General features: G+C 38.4%; 1 protein-coding gene across 1 annotated transcript in view; it reads right to left on the bottom strand.

Moving 5' to 3' along the window:
• Nucleotides 1-10,864: 10,864 nt before the first annotated feature.
• Nucleotides 10,865-20,006, bottom strand: part of TTK (TTK protein kinase) — a 29,549-nt gene continuing 20,407 nt past the window's right edge. Inside the window, exons 14-23 of the mRNA XM_030267498.4 lie at nucleotides 19,673-19,799; nucleotides 18,532-18,624; nucleotides 16,710-16,867; nucleotides 16,473-16,624; nucleotides 15,190-15,314; nucleotides 14,793-14,873; nucleotides 13,374-13,550; nucleotides 12,965-13,055; nucleotides 12,635-12,732; nucleotides 10,865-11,553 (exon numbers count right to left, since the gene is read on the bottom strand). Coding sequence (XP_030123358.4) covers nucleotides 11,464-11,553; nucleotides 12,635-12,732; nucleotides 12,965-13,055; nucleotides 13,374-13,550; nucleotides 14,793-14,873; nucleotides 15,190-15,314; nucleotides 16,473-16,624; nucleotides 16,710-16,867; nucleotides 18,532-18,624; nucleotides 19,673-19,799 — 1,192 coding nt within the window. The 3' untranslated portion in view covers nucleotides 10,865-11,463. The remainder of the gene's footprint in view (nucleotides 11,554-12,634; nucleotides 12,733-12,964; nucleotides 13,056-13,373; nucleotides 13,551-14,792; nucleotides 14,874-15,189; nucleotides 15,315-16,472; nucleotides 16,625-16,709; nucleotides 16,868-18,531; nucleotides 18,625-19,672; nucleotides 19,800-20,006) is intronic.

The following is a 20,006-nucleotide window of genomic DNA, read 5'->3' as shown; positions in this document are numbered from 1 at the left end:
ATTAGTCAAGGGTGACCTAATCTTGTGAGCAGCTATGGAAAGAACTGGCAACACAAGACTAAAGCTACCTCAAACCATATTGATTAGAAGGAACATTCCTAGGTGCACAGAGGAATCATGGCCAACCAAAATCAAACAGAAGCAACTGTCCAGCAGAGCAAGAATGAATACAAAACTTCTTAAAGCAGTGAACTAAGTTCTGAAATGGCTTACCTAACTTAGTTCTCTGAATCAGCTGCTTTAGATTGTTCCTATGCAAGATTATCCAAGCCACTGTTAAAAACCCAGTAAAGATTTAACTCTTAAAGAACCTGATTACAATAACTATGAGTCACTGAAGGAGAGATGGGCAATGCACTCTTAAAGCACCAGCAGGACATGGGGCTTCTAGCATGTGGGCCAGGCACAGACAGACTCCAGCAAGCAGTATGTTTAAGCAAAAACAACAGCTTTGACTACAGCCTGTAGACACAGCAAATTTTAGACTCACTACTGGAAGACTGGTGTTTGACTCCGGACAAAAAACATTTGCCATCCCTGTCCTCAAGAAACATGCCTTTCAGACATAGTCAAAAAGCCCTGTGTGCTTTAAGGCAACATAGATAACCCACAAATCATATGCCAGCCTGGAAAATATTTGGTGAGTGAAGAAATTTTTCCCTGTAGATCCATCAGATGCGAGTTCAACTGTAGTGCAGAGCCAGTGGCATGTCAGTATTGTACAGCTCAGCCAACCATTACAAAACCTGTAACTAAACACAAAATCTTACCAAAAGAAGGCAGAGCTATGAATATAAAAGATTATTCATAGTCTCTTTGTGATAGATAGGGAAGCTGTCAGTACAGGTAGAAACATGTTTAAAGGCACCTAGACTCTGACTAATAAAATTATTTTTTATAGAGAGAGATCTAGGAAAGCTAAATGATATTTCATATTGCTTGAAGGTGGTCTGAGGACACTGTCAACACCTGCCAGTTGTATGCGAAAATACAGGCCCATGCAGAGACCAGGAGGGGCTGCTGACATTGCCATAGCAGCTCTTACACCAATGCCACTATCAATTTGACATTGACTGGACAATGACATATTGCTCTGTAGCATCATTACTGATAACAAACCCCAGGACAGCACGAAAAGAAACCCTGCCCACTCCTGGCACTTTGTTCTGACTGTGACACTGGGATGGCTGAAGGAAGCAAACCTGCACTCTGGCTGCCACTGGTACACACCTGGTTTGCAGAGTCACAGCTCACATTAAAAGCTTGCAGTCATTAATACAAGGGCAACCAGCAAGCAGCAGTTACTTGCAACAGAAATACAACATTGTTACTTGCAGAAATGAAGCACTAAGCAATTAAAAGGCTATGTTTTGATTGAGGCAAATAGTTGAGTTCAGGATGTAGAACTCCACTAAGGAAATGTCTTCTTGGCCCTTAGTGCTCACTAAGCACCAGTCCTGGCCCAACCTGAAATGCACTTCCCAGGGCAGGCTTGTGGCCACACCAAGCCAGAAGCATGAGCAGAGCACTCATTTATAGGCTTGTCTCAGACCAAGCTCCTCAGGCTTCTGATTCCTTCCTGACCATTCTGACCAGCAGATGACATCCACCTCTGCCACCCTGGCCAGCAGCACTGCCTACAGGAAAGAGCTGCTCTCCAGAGACACAGAGGCTAAAAAAGAGATTAATATCACCGTATGCCATAACCTCAAAAATATAAAGTTCAAGACACAAACTAGAGAGAGGCATTTCTCCTTTAGCTCCTAAATCTGCAAGTCCAAAAGCCAGGCAGTTTCATTTTGTTAGGCAAAGAGGATAGAAGGATTGCAAGATACTCTTTTAGAAACAACAAATGATCATAGAGTTAAAGTGGCAGGACAAACAAATGCAGATCAAGGAATACAGCTTCTGACATCTAAAAAATTCAAAAAGCAGGAATTCCAGATACATTTCAGAACTTCATTTCAAAAAAAGCAGAGGGAGTTTTAGAACTTCTCAAAAAAATTGTTTTCATCTAAAAGGTAATCAAAATGAACAGGATGTTCTCCTATATAAAGAGAAACACGGAAAATGAGGACAATAGACACATAACTAAATTTACATATAACCCCAAAAGAAATCTATTTTCTGCCTCAGTTTTCAGTGAGGGACATGATGTCTCCTTGGAGCAAAGGCATGGTAGCCATTGAAACTGAGCGTGGTGTTGCACAACTCCATTGTCCTGGAACTGGAAGAGCAGCTGTATTTGCACCCAAGGGAAGGTGCTGATCACCATCTCAGAAGCACCACTGCACACCTGCTCCAGGCCACTCTTTCCTTAGCATCTAGTACTGGCTAGAGACAAGCTCTGAGACAAGATGGACCTTAATTCTAAACCCAACAAGCTGCTTTTCAGTAACTTTTAAAGGATTGGCATATGAAACTGCAGCTTAGGTAGACTAATTTTGAAGTGAATGTAACATGGTTGAAGATCATCAAGACTACAAAAGGCAATAAACGTGCTGATCCATGCAAGACTAACTAGCCTGATCTCAAAAATATGTCTTGATTTAAAAACATGTAACAATAATGTAGAAATTAACACAAAATACAGCTTGGCTATTAATGATAAATGAGACCCTGCTGAAGTTTCTTTTCTTACGACAGAGTATCAGGATGTATTGCATTTATCTTCCCATGCATCTTCTGGCACAACTTTTTACTGGTTGCAATGGGGGAAAATTGAACCATTAAGACAGATACAACATACAGTACTAACATTCATGTTTATCATGTAACTTTAGATGTTATCCTGCTGGTCAAAAAAAATCAGAAGCCCGAGTTGCTCAGTGCAAAGCAAGACCAGTTCCAGTGGGCTGAAAATACGCTCTTGGTGCGACTTCAAAATTTAAAGATCACAGATAATTAATGACACCACCAATAGTCTAATAAAACTTATTCTTACCTCTACCTTTATCACCTTCAATTCAGGATCAGTCATTCGGATCTAGGTGGTAAGGAAAGAAGTCACAGTAACCTCAATCATACATAGAGCAGGTTAAGTACCTGGTGCCAAAGCCTTTCACTGAGTGCTGTAAGCTAACCATGGAAGTGAAAAAAGGGGGGAAGAAGAAGAGTTCTGCATTAGTCATTTTTTTATTAGTTATGAAGGATAACTGCTTCAGCCAAGGAAAAAAATGCTGCCTAGGGACTGTACTTAGAAAAGTATCCCCTGAAAAGACAAATATTTCCCTCTAAAAAGGCACCTAGTGAGACTTCTGAATTTTTTTCATTTTCAATGCATCTTGTTTGAATATGACCAACCAGGATGTGCAGAAGAGCAAAGACAGGTGGATCAAGAAAATGTTCTATAGAAAATTGACTGACTCAGACAAGAAGAAAGAAGTCTGCGAGAAAGGAGAACAGACACCATCCCACAGAGGCTCATAACAGCTCACAAGGCAGAACAGTGGGGATGTAGCACCTCCCTCTCTCTGGCTGGGCTTTTTTCTTTGTTGTGTGTTTTGTGGTTTTTTTACTGGATCCACTCAGATCAGGAACTGCAGTAGGGTTTTCCTTTAACTAGAAGTAGATGCTTCATCTAGTCCTGGATTCATATTTTCATTTTTCCTTTACACTTGGGTCTGTCTTAAGGAAGTTCTTCATTATTAGGCTATGATGTTCTAAGAGGTGCTTAAGATGAAAATTAATTAACCTCTAAGATACCATACATCAATACAGATTTCAAGTTATTATTAAATTGCAAAATTGAAAGATGCAATATTTCAGTAAATATAATGAGTAAGCCTCCACTTGTAGTGACTCCTGTTTACTGTAATCAGACACAATGAATAAACTTTTATGGAAAATGTGCTTGGATGTAGCTTTGGATGCACAACTCCTGCATTAGTAATATTTGTGGACTGACTCATTACACAGCCAGTCTTTCTGCATATCCCTTCTGAAAACACATGTGTTTTCAGACAAACAAAAACAGGATATCCAATATGTAGGAAAGTTTATTTTTTATTTATCTTCCATGAAGCATAATCTCTCTAAACTCAAAAAGATTCTTGGCCAGAGTTTGGAATGGACAAGACTTACAAAGTGATCAGCAAATGCTCTGGGGCTCCTTATTATTCAGCATTTATTCCAGATCCTGGAAGAACCTAAACTCCACGTCATGGAGGCCATATGTTGAGAATTATGGCAGGAGTCCACCCAAATGATACCAGGCCCCTGTCTAAAGTGAAACCCAGAATAATTTGAAAGGAACACTGAACTCCTTGAACTAGCACTTCCCCATGAAACCACCACTGGAAAGGTTCCAGTTATTGCCTTGAAACAGGGCGTAAGGACATGCATATAGCAAAGTGTGAAGCAAGGTGCTGTGGGAAGACTGAGTACACAGGGAACTCTGAAAAAGAAGGGCTAGCTAAACAAGTTTTGCAGGGCCCACCCATGTACAAAAACCCACCAGTGTGCCAAAGTGGTTATTGAAACATCACGACCTGCACCGACCTAAGCTGCCGGCAGGAATTGCTGCTGGTGTTAACAGCAGGCAGCGTGTGAAGTGGGACCTAGTGCCAACTAGGTCAGGACATGGTTACAAGCAGAGTCAAGAAAGCCACAGCATGTATACAGAACCTAAAACTGAATCTGTGGGACCAAACCTCTGACAAGCACATCTGAACTCTGCTTCTACCACCGCTGTAGTTGCCTATTCTAGCTACTCGCTTTCTTGTAGCCTTGCTCCAAAGCTGACACCCAGGCAACAGCCTGCCACGATCCCAGCTTCCAGGTGCCCTTCTGAGGCACAGCTATGATGTCAGCAGGGAAGTTACAGCAAAGCTACGAAACCTGCCTGACTCCTTGAGGCAGTGGCTCAGGAGGCAGGTGGGAAGCGAGATAAGGCAGCACAGCTCTGGCCAAGCTGCTGCTGGTACACATTGCCTGCTTAAACATGATGCCTTCCATTGGCACTGATGAAACAAACACATTCAAATGCTGCTTGCAAAAGGTGCCACACTGACAGGTGTGGAGATGGAAATCAACTACCCAGGACCCAAAGAAACCCAACCAATTAAGGAATTTATTGTCACAGGGGTCAGAGCACAAGGCAGTGTGGTCTGCTAAACTTTATCATGAACCCTTTGAACAAGGTAAGGAATTTCATTTCTGGCAAAACATCCCAGGCCCTCGGAATCATATATATATATATATATATATACACACATATATATAGGGAATTCTGAAGCCAGAGATTACATCTTACCACTTACAGTGCCAAGGATCATCCTGACCTCCTTGAATACGTCCAATCTCTTTTTGAATACACTAGTATCTTTGGCTTCCACAATACTTCAGATGTATTTACATGTTGCATACTAAACACTAGCATCTTCCTTTCAGCCTTTTCTAACAATCTGACTGATCATTTCATTAGCTCCTAGCCCTATGCAATGCTGATTCCTCCCATCCAGCAGCCAGCCAGAGTGAGAGTTTCCTAAGGGAGTCATACAGCTTTTAGTCTTGTATGGAAGTCATTTCCATTGCCTTGGACACCAGCATTGGTTCTCTCCATATTCTCTAGCTTTATTAAACCTTTTCAAGGACTTCAGAAAACATTCAACCCAAATATGTTTACATAGCAGCATACCAATATTTTCTTGCATTCTTGTCCTTTCCCAATAATTAATATTCTAGTTGGTTCCTTTGGTACAAGATTTAGGCAGACATTTTCAGAGAACTACATGTAATACAGAAGAACCATCCCCAACTACCACTCTACAGCCCCTTGTGTTGTATTGTATGTTAGGATACTTTTTTCCTATGTGAATTCCTTTGTGTTCTGTCAACATAGGCTTTATTTACTATGGAAAGCATATTTGGTAGTCTAATTTACAAGCTTCAACATGCATGAAGACAAGTATCATATTTGCTGCCTTCCCTTTCAGTGTTTTTAAGGCTAATTTAAAAGTCACACTGGACAAGATCTCACACAGCCCTTACAAACTCCTTTAGACTCCAGCAGTCAAAGCCACCTGGGTCTGGAGAGCTTTGTCAACTGCCCTAAAAAGCTGCTACTGGCACATCAATTTCAAGTAGTTCCTTGGACTAATATCTTACAGAGCACAGCTTGACATGAAAATTTCCAACTGTCTCATTGATGCGTGTGACTTGGCTTTTCTTTCCAGAGAAGCTAGAGCAGCAAAAGGAGCATTCCCTAACCCATGGCAAACAGCAAGCCAAAGGCCGGGGTTTGTTTGAAGCTTCACCTGCTGTCCCAAAAATCAATGCTTTGTTCACATTTGCATTGCTCACCATCCATCACTGCAGTTAGGAAGTGTCTTTACCTTTGCAGTGCTGGACCAAAGTCTGCTAAGTCCAAAGATCAGACTGAAAGAGATTTAGGCAGACACTCGCCTTTCGCTCAGGTACCCAGACCTGCTGACGACTCAACTTTTCATTACTGAGGTACCTTCCTGAAATGTTGGTGAGTGCTTCCTGCTGGATGGCTCAGGAGTCCCTCCACCACACAGCAGCTGCTGCAGAACCTAGAATTTCCCCACCACTGTGGAGGGAACTTCACTGCCTTCTGCTGCACAGAACTCTATGTCCTACTGCATGAACATCCAAACACTCGTTTTGTGCCTGATAAGAGTATTTCAAAGTACAATGCCACTCTGCAATAGAAGAGAAGAGTTTTATGCCCCAATGAGTCACTGAACACAACACTGTACAGATCCATGGTACTGAACAGCTTTCTGCCAAACTAAGCAAACAAGACAAGGAATGTAAAGAGCTAAGACTCACAGAAATATTTTATCTGTGACTTGGCAGTGCTAGGCTTAACAGAATCATTTGGGACCTCTAAGAGTTAGTCTATTCAAGACTACAAAGGAAGCAAATGCAAATCCAATTCATATTTCTTTAAATATAGTTACTTAAAAACCAATTAAAAATACAATTAACAGTGACATAAAACAGGGGAAAAGCCAGAGACAGAGCATGTAACAATGAGGAATTCAAAGCTTGCTTGCACTTACCAAATAATATACACATTAAGCAGGTACAGAGACAAGCCAGAGAGCCTTACAACATATAAGGGTTAAGACCAATGGACAGATATTGTTTAAAACTGTTTATCAGGGTGCAGAACTGCTCAAAACTGACCTATTCCTTCTGTTTATTCAGGGTTTAGAACAGTGGTACTACTATTCCACATCAAATTAGTCACATCTTTCATTGCAAAATCTGCCTGGATTTTAGCAATTCATCTGATTAGAGCCAGAATCTTCAAATTGCATCATTGTTTAGCTGTGAATATTCTACCTGCCAAGAGAAGGAATTGAGGTGAGGAGTCAGATTTTTATCTCCGGTTTCATTTCAGCAACTCCCATGAAAGCGTATGGACAGACTGTATAAGGACTTCTGTGTCCATACCTCTATATCCCACAAGTAAATAACGCTGCAGTGTCTGCTCCATTCTTTACAGCCTTTATCTCACAAGATTTATCTCTTAATTACGTTACGTGAAGCAGTAAGCACACTGTACCAGCTCCCTGACAGACTGACAAGCCTTGTGCTCCAGGCAGGTGGGACAGATAACCAAGTCGGGAAGAGATATATACCTCAAGAAGGAAGGGAATACTCCCACATTAGCAGTTTACCCTTAGCTGAAACAGGATGTGTCTTAGCAATAAGAGTGTTAAACAAGGAAATAAAATAAAAAGTGGTATTTGTTTTATTTGTTGCTGCTGAAAACTCCATTTTGTGTGAGCAGCGAGGCAATAGGAGTGTAAACAACTGGAAGACAGAAGCAAGGAATTGTCATAACTGGCACCTGCAAGGATTAGCCAGAGATCCTTGCTGAGGAGTTCAGGAGGCAAGCTAGATTTTACACCTGGGCTGGAACTGAAGTTTCTTCAACTGTTGAATTTTTAACTTGATACTTATTATCACCACTCCCAGAATTAGTTAAAATTAGTTAGCATGCAACCGTTATCAGGTACTTAAATGAAGAACAGAAATCCACATGAGGGACCAAAATAGTGACAGTTTGACAACTTGCCTTCAGACTCACACACTCTGTTCTGCACTCTGCTGTTAGGGATTTTACTGTTTCTCTCCTGCACAGCTACATGTTCAGCAGTAGCACCTTAAGAGTGCCTTCGACAAGACTAGATGAGAAGCAGGAGTTTGACTCCTCCAGCATCATGGTGATGGATTACCAAACAGATTTTTCTTCTTCTTTGGTCAAGTGTCCTTAGGGCAGAGTTCTACGTAAGCAAACAGCCTCCTTTTCTTGTATTTCTCAAGGACTCGATTCTAGGTGTTGTCACAAGAATGACTACATGAGCAGAGCCTTCAAAACACCGTTTAGTGTTTGAATTCCAAATAACTTTACAGAGCAGAGTTCAGGCAGAGTCACGGAATCATGGAATCAAAAGATATCCTGAGGTGGAAGGGACCTACAAGGAACAACAAGTCTAACTTCTGACCCTACACAGAATACCCCAAGAGGCACACCAGGCGCCTGAGAACACTGTCCAAACACTTCTCTAACTCTGTCAGTCTGGGTGCTATGACCACTTCCCTAGGGAGCCTGTTCCAGTGCCCAACCACCCTCTGGGTGAAGAACCTTTTCCTGACATTCAACCTAAACCTCCCCAACATAGCTTCCTGCCATTCCCTCAGCTCCCACCACCAGAGGAGAGGTGAGTGCCTGCCTCTGCACTTACCCTCATGAGAAATCTGGAGATTGAGTCATGCTATACCCATTCATAATTGAAAAGGGAACTCACCCTTCTGCAGTTAGGTTTCTTTTATTGTGCCAGCTGCTGAGCAGAGCTTTTGGACCACAGTTTTAGATTTAAAGGCTGTAAGTTCCCAAACCCATTTTTTCCAACAAGAATTACAACAAGGAACTTGCTGAAGTGTTCTCATTTACCTTTGTACACTTCACATAGCTGTGGTATCTCTCTATTAGCTGATATAGTATTATACTGTACATGTATCCAGTAACAAGTTTTACAGGGACATTCTCTGCTTTACCAGCCATCTTCTCCCTCCATTATATACAATACCCTGAAATGTGGCCTTGAGGGTGACAGTAATGCAGGATGGACAATTTGTCACCTTGAAAAAGCTTCTAGCATTTAAATGTTGGGTAACAGGTAAGATTGTTATTTTTTGTCCTTTAAAGCTAATCACACAACATTTCTGTAATTTACTTACGCTTTTAAGACTTCAGCAGAACCTGAAAAGGGAGATGGGTGTTTATAAGGCAGAAAAGAAAAACTGGAATAGATTGAAGACTGGTAAGTGGCAGCTACCAAGGTAGACAGACATCCTGCAGCATGTCATTGAGGTGGGGAAGCAGTATAAACCAACTACCCATCTGCAATTGAAAAAAATTATTTAAAATGTATGACTGATAACCCACTGCCTCCCATCAGCCCCAGGGCTCTTTCATAAGCTCCCTTTCATGCCAGTTACATTTCCTGTGGGTTCTTCAGTTCTTCAACGGTTGTGGAATAAGAGAAATATTCGATAAACCATACACTACAAAAGAAAAATAGCTGTAGCTATTGTAGCACTTCTGTGCAGTAATGCAGCACTGCTTCTCAATATTCAACACAAACTAGAGAAGCAAAACAGCAAAAGTTGGCAACTGTAACATTAAAATAATTACAAAAAATTTTCAAGAGCTGTAATCTAGACAAGTATTTCAGAAACTTTTTGAAAAGACATTTCTGCAGAGTAAAGATTTTCTTCACAGGTTTTTCTCTGAAGAGGCTGATACTTCTTTCCCCCAGTTCCAGAGAAAGCCAAAGTGTTTCATTTCCCATACCTTAGCAGTCTCTCAGACTGTTTAGAATATGAAACGTGCAAAACAATAATTTCTTTTTCTTCATTGGCTTCAACTTTGAAAATTTTAACATCTATATAACAAACTATAAACAAAGGTGGAGTACAATTAGCATAGGTATTCCTTATGCCTGAAATACCACTGAACTACTGCAGTAGCAACACTAAGTCTGATGCCGTTGAGACAGGACAGTATGAAATGACTCCACATCAGAAGGTTTGAAAGTAGAACTCTGATTTATTTCAAATACATCACTCTTTTTATAGAGAGTATCATCCAGACCAATTCTGTTGGTCCTGAAATAAAAACATCTCACCCATTGGTGTGTAGTGAATGATGCACAGTGGCAGAACTTATCTATAAACATTATGAACAAAAAGAGATAAAGAATTATTTACATTCTTTCTCAACTGTTTCCCAGGCTTCTGCCTAGTTAGAAACCTTTGTTTTCTCTCTGACTGAACTGAGAATACCCGCATACGTCCTTATGAAAATGGGCAAGAACAAGACCACTATGTTTTTCACTAGAAATATGGGAAAACTACCCCCATCCTGACAGATGACTATTGAGATTCCACACCCTGTTTCACATAATAAGACCAACACTTTTAAGTTTATCATTCCAGGTTTGCTCATAGGAAGGAGATGTGCTGTTCCTGTGTGTGCTCCAACACTGCAGTGGAGCACACATTATCTCTGCTTAAGCCCTCCTCATCAGGAATAGTTCCCATTCTGATCACTCTCCCTGTGTAATGTGGAGAATCACAGCTAACCCAAAACAAAGGAGGGCAGGTATGAACATACACTCGCACCAGAAATGTAATTCAGTTAATACCTGACCAATCCAATAACAACCATGTAAAATCCACTTCTCTTACATTCACTGCATTTTAGAGAATGCTTTGTATTAATGCTTTTAAAAATCCAAATTAGTAATTTATTACCATTGTGAATCCTGAAGGAATTTCTATTATTTTGAAATTTGAAAAGTAGACTACACTTATAATAGCATTTTTAATACAACAAGAGCCATTTTATTCACATAAGTTCAATACAGTACTGATGATTCCATCATAACACTTATCCACAGGAACAGCTCAAAAACTGGGTGACATTTACATGCATCTACCAATATTGTAACTGGTGGTTTATACAGATTGTTCATTTCCAAGGTATATGTTAGCAAAGGACAGAACAGCATAGCACTCTGTTCCTGCCTTAGGAGATGCTTCAAAAGGTATTTCATGTTTTTCACATACAACAATTGGCATTTTTGGGGAATTTTTAAATATTAACTTCTCAAAAGATTTCATCTTAAAAGATTCTCATACAAGTTTTTGTACCCCAGAAACTGTAGTGCTTTGTAAGTAACAAACCATAACCACCAAATAGCCATTGTCATTGCTCAACCCAAGCAGCAGGCAAGGAGTAAAAGAGCCCACAGTAAAAAGCATTCCATTAAATTCTTTTTAATGACCTGCAATCATTTTCAAAAGAACACAAAGAACATATAAAAATGCAAACTTTATGCTGAGTGTCCTTTAAAAGCTAGCAGCACAAAATACTTTTTGAACAGACCAGACGTCTGTTGCCTCCTGAACAATAGTACATTATTTTGTTGTCCACGTTTTTTGACTCCCAGGTTTTGCAAATGCTGATACATCAAGAGTTTTACCACTGTTGCACTGTTCATATAAAGTCTGAAAGTTAAACACACAGGGTATTCAGGTGAACACAGTTGTACTGCATATGGATTCAAACTATATAACAAATATTACCACTTGAAATAAATCACCACATACTAAAATATTCCATACTAAAATTGCTCTGTCAAATAAAAAATAAAAACACTTAAGACAGCTTAGTTGTACCAGCTGTAATGCAGTGCAGTGCCCAGAAGAGAATACATACATTGACTTAGCAGTGGGGGCAGAAACAGAGCTTCACAAGTCAGGAGAGAACAAATGAGCTGCAGAGACCTAAAATCAAGTTTACTCTATTAAATGTCTCCTCTATGGAAACCCCAGCATGGAAGGAGAGAGTTATGTACTGGGGGCATGCAAGCTTTACATGAGATACTCAGATGCTCACAAACAGCCACATCACCATTTTGTTACTAACTACTTGTTCACCCTCATATTTAAAACAGATAAAGTGAAACTAGAAGTGTAAGTATGAACTCCTTTGGATTTAATATACATTGAATTTGCTTTCCTGCCCATGAAAGCAGCTTTGCATTTTCAAGGTCTTAATATTTTACCACCATCATTTCTAAGACAAAGGTAGAAAGAGCAGTTGAAGATTTATCAAGCTTCTCTTTCAGGCAATAAACAGAGAGGCTGCAATACTTCAACCGACCAGAACTAATTTACACATAGCACTGCATTAACAGTTCAGTAGCTTCCAGGAAACAGGAACAGTTGCAGTCCAAGAGTGTGCACACTTAACAGATCAATTTAGATAATTCCTCCATATTGAGGGTTCTTAAAATTAGAAGACTGATGCATAGGGGCAGATTAAAAGCAAAGCAGATCTACTGGGAGATGGAAAGAAAAAATTAAAACTAAAGATTACTGGCATCATTTTCAATCCTTCCAATTCAGAAGAATGTAGAGATATTCCGCATCCTTGCAAATAAAAGCACTAAGATATGCAATGTTTTTCCAGCTATGGCTAAAGATTTCATATATATATTGTTTCAGCTTTCACTACTGAACATTCTAACCTTTGTCTGCATGGGCATGTACTCCTACAACAAAATAGAAAAGACAATTTACTTACCCTTGCAGCTCTAGAAATAGAATTGGGAGAATTCAAGCCAACAAGCTGGCCAAGGATACGTTTCATTTCCTCTGTTGCTCCTTTTGCATTTGGGACACCTGCAGTTAATTTATAGTTATGCTGAAATTGTATACATTATCAGTGTAAAAATTGCCACACCAGTTTGCAAGAGGTTTAAGAATGAAAATATTGAAGCCTTTTATGAAGCAGATGTAGGCACCAAACAAATTTGAGTCACACCAACAAGCTCATAGTACATCTAAGAGTAAAGTGCTTTTTAAAGCATAGTTACAAATACTATTTAATAAAAATATTTTAAAATAAATGTACCTGTTTGACAGTGACTTTGAATTTGAACATAGGGATGTACCAGCAACTCCGAAACAGAAATTCTCTCTTTAGGATTTCTTACTAAGCAGCGCTGCAAATCAAAAGAGGAAGACTGTTTTGCCTATAAATTATGAATTGCCCTAGGAATTAACAGTATTTACTTAGGTTGTTGAATAAAAGAACTTAAGTCAGACTGCTTTCAGTACTTACTTAGTTGGTATTGAGCTGAAAAGAAACTTTAACTACATGAAGTAGGTCTAGCTTCATTCTTTTAGAATAACGCCTGTTACCGCAAGTAGCAGTGAGCATCTCTTTATGGAAAAGGTCTCTCAAGTACAACTCATTCAGTTTTAGAAAATATACTTTAAATAAAGAAATTACCATTACTTAAAACAAAAAGAACACTTACCTTCAGCACATCTTGAAGATCCTTCTCAGCAATATCTGGGAACCCTATTTCATAATTTGGATCAACAATAGCATGCATTTTATTGATGTGACTTGTTATATGCTGAAATGGAGTCCTTCCATATGTCATACAGTACAAAATGCAGCCCAGTGACCACACATCGCTTTTGGGACTTATCTAACATTAAAAAAAAATTAATATTATTATCTACTTAAGGAACTAGCCCTTCAGTCAATTTATCATGCATTTGTACAGTTTTCATTGTATAAGAGATCTTTGTTACTATTATACAAAATCACCAAGGCAGCATGCCATTATCTGCTAAGACAGTTATGTGGCTTCCTTCACTGATATTCCGTAAGAAAACTATTCTTAACTATTTTTGAAAAACCAACTTACTTGAAGAACTAACTTAAAACTAGAGTTAAGTTTAACAAGTCAAACTGCAGGATTCTAATTTCAGATTTAAAAATAAATACAAGTAAAAGCATACTAAATTATTTAAATCCAGGACACAGTGAGAAATCACCACTATGTCTCCAAAGTGGAAAGCTACAATTCAATTCCCCTGGGTTTAAAGGATTCAGATCCATATTTCAACCCTGACACTCAGGCTGTTCCTTACAGGACAACTTTGCACTTCTCCTGTTGAAGCTGAAGCACTTTAAGAGAAGCACAGAGTGGGGGAGAGGAGGGAAGGGGAGAAAGATGCATACAGAAAACCTGACTCCCAGCACAATGGTTAGATTTTTGCTTAGATGGGCTGAACAAATCTGCACTTTGCATGCAGTATTAAAAGTACAAAAGGTAAAAAATTATCGACTTTAAAAAAGAAATCCACTTATAAAATATTTTATTCACTATTTAGAAAGACTGCATTTCATTACACAATAATACTTCCATTCAACTGTTAATAAGTTAATATTCACGTACATGCAAGTGCATATGGATTTTAAATACTTTTTCACCAAACCACATAACCCTCAGTTGAAGTTTGACTGCCAATGTGAAAAATGCTTTCCCTTCAGTACTTTTCTCATCATTCACGTTCCATTGCCCTGGTGATATTATAAAATTTACTACAATACACAGTAATCTGTAGCAGAGAAAAATTAATAGGATACAGTGAACGCATATACGTGGCCCTAAAATGCCCAAGCCTGTGCCTCTGGTTTACTTTCAGTTTTACTCAGTAATTGAGCACTTGCATTTTTCTGAACACCATCTGCCAAATGCTTTTAGGTAGTTAGGAAGATGAGGCTTAACCTTCTAACTCTGCACACCATCATCATGGCACAGTAAATTTTTTTTTGTTCAAGTTTCAGTGGAATATTTTGAAAAAAAACAAATTTGAAGATACATGACTGAATTACTTCCTTCTTAACAATGAAGGGAATAGGAGGAAAAAGATCATACTACCTTAGAACGAGGCTTGCCATTTTCTCCATAGGAAGACCTATCTTCTATTGCTTCAGGTGGCATGTAATTCATTGTGCCAGCCTAGCCATAAAAATGAAAAAAAATATTATTTTAGGCAAAGCATGCATTAAATTTAATTAACTTAATAACAACTTAGATTTCTGTCCCAAAACACTGAAAAGCATCTTAAAAGTTTGCTTCTATTAAGGCTGAATGCCATTATTATTCTGTTCATTCAAAACATGTAAAAAACAGTATACATGACTATTCATATACACATATAAAACAATTCAGCATAAAATTTCAATAGTAATTGAGGTTATTACAATCAAAATTATCAGCAGGTACTATCACACTTGACAGAAATATGGACATGAATTTTCCAGAAGGATTTCACCTGAGAATCTTTAATGATACTTGTCACATCTGGCTGCATTTGGTTTGCAATACCAAAGTCAATTAGTTTTAACATTCCATCAACTATCAGAAAGTTTGCTGGTTTCAGATCACTGTGAATAATGCCTGTAAAAGAGAGTTTAAAGTAAATCCAAATTACCACCATAAGGGTTAGCATTACTCAATTCCCATAACCCTTGCACAGAGAGAAGGTGCAGATTGGCTTTATCTGAGTCTCTGCAGATTTCACAAAAGTGCTTCCATTTCTTCCTAAACAGTTCCTAACTTGCATAAGTTTAGTTAGAATTGCCACCTATTCAAACCTGCAGCTACTCCAGAACAGCTCCAAGCAATTCGAGTTGCACAGTTTGTCTCAGTTTGGGACAGACACTCCAGCTTTGTGTGCACATGGCCACACTGGATTGCTGCTCTCGAGCAATTCAGTGGCCTGTCCATGTCTGTAGTTCTCTCTTTAATTAGTTAAGCAGATAGTTAAAATAATTGTATTTCTTGGTCTGATTAAAGGTACCATTCACTGAGGAGTATACACAACTGACTTCTCACAAACCCTGCTTGCACAATGTAACATGAATTTTGGTTACTATATACATAATCAACCAATCTATCTTGATATTTTACACTGTCTTTTTTCAAAACATCACACGTATGTATGCATCCTGAATTTCAGTAGGTTTTGCTGTTTGTTTCTAGTCCTGAAAATGGATGATGCTTTCTGCTACTAGTCTTCACTTCATTATTATATAGGAAAAGATCCAAGTCTGTCCTCTCCTTTGTACTATACAGACAAACAGTATATAGATGCATACACAATTATATAGGTAAAGGTGAGAGGAAGGCCAGAAGAACTCCAGGAAAAAGCTGAAATACTTTGTCAAAGTAAAGATGGAAGAGCCGTCATTAATGTCAAAGCTATGTCTGGAGAGACTGAGTGGCTAAAATTTGAGTCTAAGGGGGAACAAGTAGAATTGAGAATACATGAGGTGGTCTAAACCAGAAAATATTTTCCAGCTGTTGAAAGAAAACATAGCATTACATAGACAGTGATATTTGTGAGATCCTTCTCCAGTTAGCTAAGTTTATCTCTGGATCAAGATTTACCTTGGTTTTTTGCTTCACTGCATTTTTAAAAATACTATAAATACCCATCTTTGAAGATCATTAAGATTGCACCAACACTAAAAACAATACCACCTCCAATTTTAAACCAGATCCATATTATCTGCCATATATCTTATACAAATACCTAGAATTATTTAAGAATACCATGTTCATGGATTGTGTGAACAGCTTCCAGCATATTTTTCCAATAGCTCTTTCGTTCCAATGGATCCATCTTTTTTTTCTTTTTAAGCCAGCTATTGAGATCAATATTTCCACACTCCATTACCATGTAGATATGTTGATCAGTAATTTCACTAAAAATAAAACATGTATGTTAAAAGTGAAGGAAATATCTTTTTATAGAGAAATACTAATTGCAAAAAGTTAGTATTTACTCACTAGCTATAAAGGCGGATGATCTTATCACTATGTTGCTGCAGTTTACTCAAATGAGCAATTTCATTCTTATAGCTCTCAACAGTCTGTTGATCAGCTTCCTCTAGATTCACATATTTGACAGCATACAGCTGCTTCTTGTCATTCAGTACTTGAAATACCTGCAAAATAGTATCAGTTAATAACTTCATTCATCCCTAAATCTGATGTATTATGGTCCTTCATCTCAACTCAGCCAGCATACCAAAGAATTTTACCTTTTCAAATGAAAAAAACAATATAAAAATCCATACGATCAGCATGATAAAATTAAGAAAGACAGTTACAACAGAAGCAACCTTCTATCAGAAGATATCTTGGTGCCACATTATATTTCGCCAGGTGTAGTACATCATGAGTGTGCAATGCTCCTAAGATAAAGATTACAAAATAACACTCCCAGAGATACCAGTTTAGTTTGCCCTCACACATTCACTTTGTCACACTAAAATGATTTGGAGGCTAGATCACATAGCACATTAGAAGAGGTTGAGAGCACAAGGTCTCATTCAGTCTGAAGATGAGAAGGCTGTAGGAAATTCTATTGCTGTCTTCAGCTATTTAAAGGGAAGGTATGACAGACTCCTCTTGAATCATCAAAGTACAAGATGCAACAGACATAGCTAACAATAAGGAAAATTACAATTAGATATTTTGATTTTTTACTGTCATATAGTCCAACAGGAAAACTTCTTGTCCAGATAGGCTATGAAATCTCCATCCTTGGCTATATTTTCAAACCCCATGTATAACATGCTCTATTTTGGTCTTGTTTGAAGCAGATAATGATAAAGTGACACAGAAGCCCCTGCCATCCTACCTCATTCTACAACCACACATTGGCAACACAGGAAGCTCTTCTTTCTGGAGCTCCCCGCTGACTGGAAGCTGGCTAATATTAGTCCAATTAACAAGGATATGAGGAAAGACCCAGGCAACCTGTTAGCCTAATCTCAGTTGCTGGAAATATTACAGAGAATATCCTACTGGTTACTATTGAAAAGCAATCATCAGACACAGTCAACACGGATTCACAAAAGGAAAGACCTCTAAGTCTTCCTAGAAGCTATACTAAAACACATGGAGAACAGGGTGGTGATTTGAGAGAGCCAGCACTGCTTCACCACATGCAAGTCTGACCAATCCAGTAGCCTTCTGTGAGGGAGGGACTACATCAGTGGACAAGGGAACAGATAGCGATGTCACCTATCTGGACTTCTGTAAGGCCTTTGATGTATGTCCCCCACAACATCCAGCTAAACTGCTTATGCTGTTAAGAAAGTAAGAACCTATAACAAACGCAAGAGATTTTGCCAATATTGTTCGCAAGCTCCCATGACTTCAAATTTCCATCTAAAAAGCAGCTCACTCACCACTTCAGACATAGCAACAACTTCTTCTCACACAAGTTACAGAATTAGTTAAGAGATGGTCTGTCTCTTTCAGGCTCTCAATCAACTTTACAAGTCACCCATTTCCCAACAATGTAATCCTACTGCTCTAAACAACAGCCTCTCACATTAGGATGTACACAATGCAGCACATCTCTTATAACAGAAGAGCTGATTCTACCAGGAATTTTAATGCTTACTCTACCATAGAAATTATCTTCAAGAGCAAAAAGTCTAAGCAAGGCACTAAACCAGCAAAGTTCTAGATTCCCTGGGTCAAGCATTTTGTACATGTGAACACTAAGCACTTATTAGGTGATTTCAATGTGTATTTATAATAGACTGTACTACTGTGTAAATGAGTAACTGCCTAAAAGAATAAAGGAGCACCTTACCTTACTTGAGCCTCCACTACCTATTTGCTTTAACACTGTATAAACTCTTCCATTGATGACAAGGCATTCATGCGAAGGTACAGAAGCTGGAACCTGTGTACACATAGAAATGGTTAAGAAATAAATGTTGGTACATGGAACAGAGCTCTAGTTTTTATTAAGTTAAAATGTCTTGCTATTTCTGAAAAAGATAAAATTGTTTAGAAGCAGTAAAGAAACTTCAAATGAAAGCTAGATCCCCATACACTGGTCATCATTTGGCATGTGACATTACTGCACTCTTGTAAAAGGTGCCAATGATCCTCACACTGGAAATCAAGGAATAGATGTTCTTTAATAAGGCTTCCCAGATCATTAGAGACACCTCCCTCCTTACATATAATATCAGAAACTACATTATTCATGAGACTTTCAGTCTCAGCATGAAACTTAAGAGCTGTACTGAAATCACCTATCATTATAATTGAAGCTAATTACTAGCTAGAAGACTGCAGTAGTGTGAAGTTGAAACAGCCTGCATTGCCCATACCTGCTGCATCAAGCCACAGAAAGGCCTCAAGTTTGATTTATTAATTTATCAATACTTATCCTCTGGCAGGAAGCTTAAACCTATCCCCCAGTATCATCTGCAATTGAGAAGATTCCTACCTGAATATGCAACACATCTAAGGTAACCCATTTTTACATTATATCAGGTCACAACAAATGTATCAAAATTTGTGAAATCTCCCAAAAATGGAGGAGAAATGCAATCTTTTACCTCCCTCAAACTTATGGTTTTCAACACACACTACTTCTATTTTTTGGTACTGTACTGGCTACTACCACTGTAAAAGCACTGCAGAACAAAAAATAGAGGTTCTAGTTCTTTTCTCTGTCATTAAGTAGGATCTGAAAAGGCTTAGATTGCAGACATAAAGGCTCCAGCATTTTGACAAAATTAAACTGATTTTTCAGCACCTGACTTAGGTCATCTAAATTCAAACACGAAGAAAGTTATTTTAGGAATACTAGACTACTTTCCATTGCTCATCCAGGAAGATGAACAGTAACTTCAGATTAAAAAAAATATATACACACTTATTTTACCTAAATCATTCCCAATGAAAATATGTGCTAAAAAATGACAGAATATTGTTACCTGCAAGCCAACTTGATTTTGAAATGGAGTTGCTGGAGTATGTGGTAAATAATAAGGGAACTGGCTGTAAGGAGTAGAAATTTGACATCCTGGTACAAACTTGTCCTTTATGACTGGTGTGCTGAAACTAATACAAAAAAATAAATAATATCTGCATTAGCTGTATTTTCTTAAGATTATTTTAACAAAATTGAAATGTTTCTTCTTAAGTTCTTGTTAACTTCTTCAAAGTTAAACCCTATTAACTAGCAAGAGCCCAAGTTTCCACTTCATTCACTAATTATCATTAATACCACTTCATCATCTTCATTTAAAAGTCCTTTTAGAAATACAC

Source organism: Taeniopygia guttata, chromosome 3, assembly GCF_048771995.1.
Source record: "Taeniopygia guttata chromosome 3, bTaeGut7.mat, whole genome shotgun sequence".
NCBI classification, from domain to species: domain Eukaryota; kingdom Metazoa; phylum Chordata; class Aves; order Passeriformes; family Estrildidae; genus Taeniopygia; species Taeniopygia guttata.
This window is presented reverse-complemented; position numbering and strand designations above follow the sequence as displayed.